The sequence below is a fragment of the Nannospalax galili genome, unplaced genomic scaffold, assembly GCF_000622305.1.
Source record: "Nannospalax galili isolate Female #2095 unplaced genomic scaffold, S.galili_v1.0 scaffold39, whole genome shotgun sequence".
Taxonomy (NCBI): domain Eukaryota; kingdom Metazoa; phylum Chordata; class Mammalia; order Rodentia; family Spalacidae; genus Nannospalax; species Nannospalax galili.
This window is the reverse complement of record NW_008346683.1, coordinates 974,387-983,114: the sequence shown is the minus strand read 5'-3', so window position 1 is coordinate 983,114 and position 8,728 is coordinate 974,387. Positions and strand designations below refer to the sequence as shown.

The 8,728-nt window shown below is 43.6% G+C and overlaps 1 protein-coding gene and 1 non-coding gene across 7 annotated transcripts in view; one reads left to right on the top strand and one right to left on the bottom strand.

Moving 5' to 3' along the window:
- Positions 1-8,728, top strand: part of Hmgxb4 (HMG-box containing 4) — a 38,278-nt gene that overhangs the window by 24,401 nt on the left and 5,149 nt on the right. For all 6 annotated transcript variants that reach the window (XM_008843094.3, XM_008843099.3, XM_008843096.3 and 3 more), the window contains 4 exons: positions 2,292-2,373; positions 4,705-4,769; positions 6,300-6,405; positions 6,995-7,164. In XM_008843094.3, coding sequence (XP_008841316.1) covers positions 2,292-2,373; positions 4,705-4,769; positions 6,300-6,405; positions 6,995-7,164 — 423 coding nt within the window. The remainder of the gene's footprint in view (positions 1-2,291; positions 2,374-4,704; positions 4,770-6,299; positions 6,406-6,994; positions 7,165-8,728) is intronic.
- LOC115072045 lies at positions 1,959-2,065 on the bottom strand. The gene has a single exon (XR_003851105.1). It is a non-coding gene; the product is annotated as a U6 spliceosomal RNA (small nuclear RNA).

The following is an 8,728-nucleotide window of genomic DNA, read 5'->3' as shown; positions in this document are numbered from 1 at the left end:
CTATGGCTCCCCTCGTGAACAGTGCCGCATGCCCCACATCTACTGCTGATCCTCTTCCCTCAGCCATACTGTGTACCAGTCCCTTCCTTAAATCTTCTGAAGGGCGGTGGAAACAGCAATTGGAATGGAGATGATCATGGTTGTATACAAAAAGTTTTGAACATAAACGTTCACCACAGTCTCCATTTTTTTTTAATGTGGATGTGTGTATTGCCTGCATGTAGGTAAGTGCACCCGTGTTGTGCAATGTCCACAGAGGACAGAAGAGACTGTCGGATCCCCTGGAACTGGAGTTACTGACAGTTGTTAACTGCCATGTGGGTGCTGGATGGGATTTGAACCCAGGTCTTCTGGAAGAGTGATCAGTGTTCTTAACCACTGAGCCATCTCTCCAGCCCCGATCTTTTTTTTTTTAGACAAGGTCTCATTATTGTAGAGATCTGCCTGCCTCCCCAGTGCTGAGTGCTAGGGATTAAAGACATGTGCCACCACATCTGGCTCACAAATCTGACTTTAAGGCAGACAAGTTCCAGTAACCTTAGAAGTATGAATTATTAAGCATGAACAACTTGTGTCACTATGCTAACTGTAGGGCCAGAAGTGGCCTCTTAGGTGGTCCTGGTTTGAAACTTCTAGATAAAGAAAGAGGATTTGGTGTAGTTGTTTTTCTGTTCTTTGATTCAGTTTGGGGTTTCTCAGATTTTCACTTTGGTTTGCTTTGTGGATTTTTTGAGACAGGGTGTCCCTGTAGCTCCAGCAGACCTAGAATTCACTATATAGACCAGGCTGGCCTCAGTTTCACAGAGATCCACCCACCTCGGCCTCCTGAAGTGAGTGCACCACACCCGGCTTGTTTTGGGGTGGTGGGGAGGGGAGCAGTACTGAAAATACTGCATAGCCCTGTATTGGGGTCCTCCTGTTAAAACTACCAGCTTAGCTGTGACCCTCAGCAAGTCACTGTTTGAGTTACTTTTTTTTCATACACAAATGAAGATTTGGATAGATACCCAATCTGATGGCCTTTTTTCAGTAGGAAGACAACTTTTTTTCCTTCAATGTCAGATAGTAAACTGTGATCTACAATAAACAGTCTTTTGTGTGCCACCTTTAATCCCAGCACTCTTGGGAAGCAGAGCCAGGTGGATCTCTGTGAGTTCAAGGCAAGCCTGGTCTACATAGTGAGTTCCAGCCAGATGGGGCTACAGGGAAACCCTGTCTCAAAAAGACCAAAACATGAAATAAAATAGTCTTTTGTATTTCCCCTGTTGAACTGGCTTGAGCAAAATCTATATATTGCTTTGGGCATTGTGAAGGACAAACAGAACCAAGCCACATGCTGACGCGAAGGACACTGCCTAACAGAACTGTCTGCAGTTACTGCCTGCTTCTCCCCTTTGCCATTGGAATGGGAATAATAATAAAATGGGGACAAGCTGGGAAGGGTGGGAAACTATAGGGTCAAAAATCAAGGCCAGAGAAACCAAAAAGACCATTGATGTAGCTCTTGGGTTTCTGGCCCAGAGCTGAAATTGGTTGATTCTGGTATTCAAAGGGTGAGAAAATTAGATGCTTCAGGTGAAGGTAAAGATCTTCTCAGGACTTAGTTCTACAAGAAATACACAACATGAGGGGTTTCTTTGTTGTTGTTGTTGTTTTTGGTTTTTTTTTGTCTTTTTGAGTCGGGGTCTCCCTGTAGCCCCAGCTGGCCTGGAACTCGCTATGTAGACCAGGCTGGCCTTGAATTCACAGAGATCTGCCTGCCTCTGCCTCCCAAGTGTATGAGTGTATTGCCTGCATGTAGGTAAGTGCACCTGTGTTGTGCAATGCTGGAGGAGGACTAGGTTATGGATAGTTGTTAGCTGTCATGTGGATGCTGGGATTTGAACCCAGGTCATCTGTAAGAACAACCAGTGTTCTTAACAGCTGAGCCATCTCTCCAGCCCCGATAATTTAAAAAAAAAAATGTGGAACACGTCATGAGTTTGCATATCATCGTTGTGCAGGGGCCATGCTAATTTTCTCTGTATTGTTCCAATTTTAGTGTATGTGCTGCCGAACCGAGCATGATAACCAAATTTTAATCCATATAATTTATCACCCAGAGATTAACATCAGCTCTCTTTGTGAGACCAGGCTGGCCTTGAACTCACAGAGATCCACCTGCCTCTGCCCCCCAAATGCTGGGACTACAGGCGTGCGCCACCATGCCCGGCTAAAATAAATTTTTAAGATCATACTAAACTTGGATTCTAATCAACTCTTGCCCTATTCTGTTTTCTCTGTGGCATTAGCCAAAAAAGAAGAACATGTCTGCCTACCAGGTATTCTGCAAAGAGTATCGTGTAACCATTGTGGCTGACCATCCAGGTATAGGTAAGAACCTTTTTCATTTCTGGTTTTTGTTTGTTTTTTTCCTTTTCACTTATATCTTGGAAGCAGTGCATTTAATTAATTCAATCATGAGGCACCTTCTCCCTATAGCATTAGAATACAAATTGAAAGCTAGGTGTGGTGGCACATGCCTGTATTCCCAGCACTTGGGAGGCTGAGACAGAGGGCTCCATGCCAGTTTGAGGACAGCCTGAGCTACAGAGTAAGACCCTGTCTCAAACAAACAAAAGAACAGAAATTATATTTCCTTGTTTCTAGAAATCTTTTAGGTTTTGCCTTAGTTTGCCCCACCTGTAAAAGAGTTCAGGTATATTTCTGTGCATATGTGTACATGCATATGCACTTGCATAGTGTGTGTGAGTTTATGTGTGCAGATTTGCACGTGCGTACAAAGGCCAGTGTCAGGTGTCTTCTTCAGTTTTCCACTTGTTTTTTGTTGTTGTTTTGTGTTTTCATGTGGGGTTTTGGTCTGAGACAGGGTCTCCCTGTAGCCCCAGCTGGCCTGGCACTCTATGTAGACCAGGCTGGCCTCGAACTCACAGAGATTTGCCTGCCTCTGCCTCCCAAGTGCTGAGATTAAGGGTGTGTGCCATCTTTTTATTTTATTTTATTTTATTTTATTGCCTGCATGTATGTAAGCACACTTGCCCGTGGAGGTCAGAAGAGGGTGTCAGATTATTAGCCATCATGCGGGTGTTGGAAACAGAACCTGAGTCTGCAGGAGCCACCAGTGCTCTTAACCGCTGAGGCAGCATCTCTCCTGCAGCTCATTGATCCAGCTAGGCTGCTGACCAGTGAGCTCCTGGATTCCTCGTTACCCCAAATTTTGAAATTATAGATATGAAATACTTCACCTAGCTTTTTCATGAGTTTTGGGAATCTGAACTCAGGTCCACATGCTGTGTAGCAAGTACTTTACCCTCAGCCATCTCCCCAACCCTGCCCCAGTATGTATTTTTTCAACCAATAAAAAAGCAAAGTATAGATTAAACAGGAGCCAGGCCCATGCTGTAATCCCTAGATTAGGGAGGCTCACCTAAAAGGAGCAAATTTTCAGGTTGACCTGAGCTACATAGCAAGATCTTGTCTAAAGAAAAACACCACATAGGTGCATATAAATATGTGGTTGATTTCCAAGATTCTATGGTTTCCTTTTTTTTTTTTTTTTTTTTTCTAATATTTTGTGTGTATGCGTGTATTTCCTACATGTAGGTAAGTGCACCCATGTCCTGCAATGCCCAAGGAGGACAGAAGAGGCTATCAGAACCCCTGGAACTGGAGTTACAGTTAGTTGTTAGCTGCCATGTGGGTGCTGGGATTTGAATCCTGGTCTTCTGCAAGAACAACCAGTGTTCTTAACCGCTGAGCCATCTCTTCAGCCCCGGTTTCCTTTTCTTAACTTCTTTGGGTGGAGCATCATAAGGAGGTGATATTGGTAGTGTTGCTGAGACACAGGACACAGACCCTGCATAGGTCACCTCACCTTTCTGTATCTCAGTGAACCTGATATATAAAAGGGCTACCTACTATACCAAGTTGCTATGAAAGTCACATGGTTCTACTTTACAAAGCATAAATTATACATACATGGAAGGATAATATATGCACTGGAGGATGGTTTCTGGGCTGCTACAGGAAAGTTTTGGTAAAAACCTAGCATCTTGGAGGCTGGAGAAGACGGCTCAGTGGTTAAGAGCACTGGCTGATCTTGCAGAAGACCTGGGTTTGAATCCCAGCACCCACATGGTGACTAACAACAGTATGTAACTTCAATTCCAGGAAATCCGAAGCCCTCTTCTGTCCTCTGCAGGCATAACATTCATACACATAAAAATTTCTTAAAACTGTGCATGATGGCACACGCCTTTAATCCCAGCACTCGGGAGGCAGAGGCAGGTGGATCTCTGAGTTCAAGGCCACCCTGTTCTACATAGTTAGTTCCAGGACAGCTAGGGCTACAGGGAGACCCTGTCTCAAAAAGACCAAAAAAAAAATTTTTTTTTCTTAAAACCTACCATCTTTTACTAAATTCTGTGTAACACATTGTCTAACCTAACATGGTAGGCTTTGTGTTATGACGTCAAGTGAAACAGTAACAGAAAGATACCTGAGGAATGAATCCCTAGAGACTGGCTGGGGAAGGAAGGACTTGAGCCTGCCTTCTGACCACTAAAAATTAGAGTTGGGTTTGGTTCTGAGTGTTTACAATATTGAAATTTGTTCTTCAAACCCTTTTTCCAGTCTTTGTTACCATTAGTCTTCTGTTTTCTTAAAGTTCTTTTCTAATTTTTTTTTTTAATTCTTTTATGTCAGATTTTGGGGAACTTAGTAAAAAACTGGCTGAAGTATGGAAGCAGTTGCCAGAGAAAGACAAACTGGTAAGTTCCCTTTCTGTCCTTTTCATTGCTTTCTTGCTTTCACCAGACAGTGCTGAAAAATGAGAAGAGTTACAAAGCCTGGTTTAGCCTGGAGACTCCGGGGCCGGTGTCAGGCTGTCTTGTTATACAGGAGGCTGTCTTTTTCTACTGCTGTCTCATTTTTTACCCCCAGACCATACTTAAGCCAAACAAAACAAAAAACCAAGACCTCAGTTCGTCAGTGGTTGAAGTTTTTCCCCCTTTGGTCTTTTTGAGGCAAAAAGACCCCAACTGGCCTGGAACTCACTACGCAGACCAGGCTGGCCTTGAACTCACAGAGATCCACCTGCCTCTGCTTCCTGAGTGCTGGGATTAAAGGCCTACGCCACCATGCCCAGATTTTAAAAGAGAATCTTGGCTGGCCCTGATGGCGTACGCCTTTAACCCCAGCACTCACACTCAAGAGGCACAGACAGATGGATCTCTGAGATCCAAGCCAGCCAGGGCTACAGGAAGAGCCTGTCTCCAAAAAAAGGAGAGATAGAGATCATGACTATGAGGGAATGAATCTACAGTTACAACCCTGTACTGCAAGCACCAGTTGGCCATGGTCCTAGCTAGGACTGAAGACTGTCATCCTCCAGATAAGGAAAACATGGGGTACCCTAAGCCAGGCTCCAAGTCTCCATCCTTATCTACCATCAACAGTGTATGCTCCTGCCAAGAAGCTCAGCAGCTAGGCATGGCGGCTCACGCCCATTATCCCAAGACTTAGAAGGCTGAAGCATAAGTGGTTGTGTGTGCAAGGCCAGCTTGGGCTCACAAGATTCTGTCTCAAAAAACAGAAAAGTAGTAGGAGAGCTAAGACTGATGAATAGTCCTGTCTGAATCCTGTGCTGCAGCTCTCCATTAGAAAGTATGGGAACAGGAGCTGCTTGAAGGAATGGTTTTGCTAATGCTCTTCTCGATGAAATGCCCTCTTTAAAACCTACATTTCGGGCTGGAGACATGATTCACCAGTTAAGAACACTGATTGTTCTTGCAGAAGCAGATCCCAGCACCCACATGGCAGCTAACAACTGTAACTCCAGTTCCAGGGGATCCGATGGCCTCTTTTGTCCTCCGCAGGCATTGCATGACACGGGTGCACTTACCTACATGCAGGCAATACACGCATACACATAAAATAAAAATAATAAATATAAAAAATGAAACCTACGTTTCCCTTAGTTGCTTACTGTCTTCCATTACCAACCAGATTAGAGGACGTCTTTAAACCACATGGACATTATACTGAACCAGATGTTTGCTCTGAGATTTACATTTTAACCTTGGGGCATGAAACTTTACCCTCAGCACTGAAAAATGATAGTAGTACCCACTTAAGATACCAGTTCATCAGTCTTGGCACCAGTTCAGTGACTTCAGCTCAGAATTACAGTCCTCTCTACCACTCCACAGCTCCTTTTCTGTTCTTCATGTTGTCTGCCCATGACTGCCTTCCCTGTTGCCTTATCTTTTTAAGTTTCTTTGTGTACCAATCTATTACAGATTTGGAAGCAGAAAGCTCAGTATTTGCAGCACAAGCAGAACAAAGCTGAAGCTACAACGGTGAAAAGAAAAGCATCCAGCTCAGAAGGTTCCATGAAAGTCAGAGGTAGCAACATGTCTCCCTCCTGCTTTGAACACTTTTTTCTCAAGCCCTGTGGACTCTGCTTCCTTACTGGGAAGTTCGGAGAGCAAACAGCTTCCATGAAAAGCAGACCTTGATGCCTAAGTTTTATTACTGAGTATTACAGACTGCAAAGTTCAGTTTTAGAAAATGTAAGTAAGAGGTCAGCAGACTTTTCTGCAAAGATCCAGGAAGTAATCCAGGCTTGGGGCCTTGTGTCTACATATAATCCAAGTACACAGGAGGATTACAGATTCAAAGCTAGCCTGACTGAAATACATAACAAGCTCTGGGCCAGTCTGGGATATCCATAGAGACCATGTCTTTTAAAAAATAAATATTACAGGTCTTTATGCTGTATGCATTCGCAGTCACATTTTATATATATATATTTGTTTTTCCTATAATCCTTTAAAAATGCAAAACTATTCTTATTTCACAGGTCACACAAAAGCTAGATTTAGCCTATAGGGCATAAGTTTTGCTAATGCCTTGTACAGTTCATCAAAAGGGAAAACTGAGTAATGTTTGTGATATTCAAGCCATAGGCACATTTTCACCCCCCTGTTCCCAGCTTCTTCTGCAGGAGTACTGTCACCCCAGAAGAAGTCCCCACCCACCACAGTGCTGTTGCCGGCCTCTCCAGCCAAATCCCCGGAGACAGAGCCCATCGATGTTGCTGCTCATCTTCAGCTGTTGGGAGAGTCCCTCAGCCTCATTGGACACCGCCTGCAGGAGACAGAGGTGAGTATAGCACTCTTTAGTGTGGCTCCTATTTCTTTTTAGATCCATCCATCCATCCATTTATTGTGTACCTATTCTTACTAAATTGTGCCATGAAAAGACATGTAGAAATTTGGGGTCTACCTATTGGTTCTCTTAATACCATCCTGTTCTACAGGGAGACCTTGCCTCAAGAAATAAAACAAGCCAGGCGTGTGCCAGCACACCTTTAATCCCAGCATTCTCAGGAAGCAGAGGCAGGCAAATCTCTGTGAGTTCAAGGCCAGCCTGGTCTACATAGCGAGTTCCAGGCCAACTGGGGCTAAAGGGAGACCCTGTCTCAAAAGAGACGAATGAATGAATGAATGAATGAACCCCAAAACAACAAGAAAAAGCAAAATGAAAAATGAACATAAGTAAATAGAAGTGCAGTAGAAAAGGTGAATGGTGTAGCGATTGTGATCATTGCACTACTGACAGCTTGTGTTTTTAGTGCAGTTCCTACACAGCTGTGACTAGACACAGTACACTGAAAGGATTGCTAGTTCTCATCCTTCTTGAAAATAGGTAGCTGGGGGGCTGGAGAGATGGCTCTGCAGTGAAGAGCACTAACTGCTCTTGCAGAGGACCTAGGTCAGCTCCCAGCACCCACATGGTAATTGACAACCATCCAGTTCCAGGGAATCTAAGGATCTCTTCTGGCCTCCACAGGCACTGCATACAAGTGGTGCACATACATGTAGGCGAAATAGCCATACATACTAATTTTTTTTGTCTTTTTTTGAGACAGGGTCTCCCTGTAGCCCCAGCTATCCTGGAACTCACTATGTAAACCAGACTGGCCTCCAACTCACAAAGATCCACCTGCCTCTGCCTCCAAAGTGCTGGGATTAAAGGCGAGCGCCACCACGGCCAGCCCTAAATAAATCTTTTAAAAACAGATTAGTAAGGTAGTTAGCAGGGCATGGTGGCACACATCTGTAATTCCAGCATTCATGAGACAGGGGCAGGAGAGGCTCATCAGAAGTTCGAGGAGGCCAGCCACGCTGCATAGTGAGACCCCATCTTAAAAAAAAAAAGGCAAAGACTATACAGCCAGCAAAAGGAGAGGGCAGGGTTCTCAGGCTCATCACCACGGTGTGTTTGGATCACACAGTGCCATGTTCCTGAAGAAGGTCTTTGTTCTTTTAGCTTCAGTTTCAAAAAATCTTTGTCTCATTCAACTCAGCTTAAGACATTTAAGCAAAGAAATTATTGTATGCTATTAATGCCATTTTTAAGCTAAAACGTCAATTCAGGAACACAAAACTAATGGCTTGTTTTCATGCTTTACCACGGTGTGTTTGGATCACACAGTGCCATGTTCCTGAAGAAGGTCTTTGTTCTTTTAGCTTCAGTTTCAAAAAATCTTTGTCTCATTCAACTCAGCTTAAGACATTTAAGCAAAGAAATTATTGTATGCTATTAATGCCATTTTTAAGCTAAAACGTCAATTCAGGAACACAAAACTAATGGCTTGTTTTCATGCTTTTGTTTCTTTGTTGTTTTGGGTTTTTTTTTTTTTTTTTTTGTTTACTTTCATTTG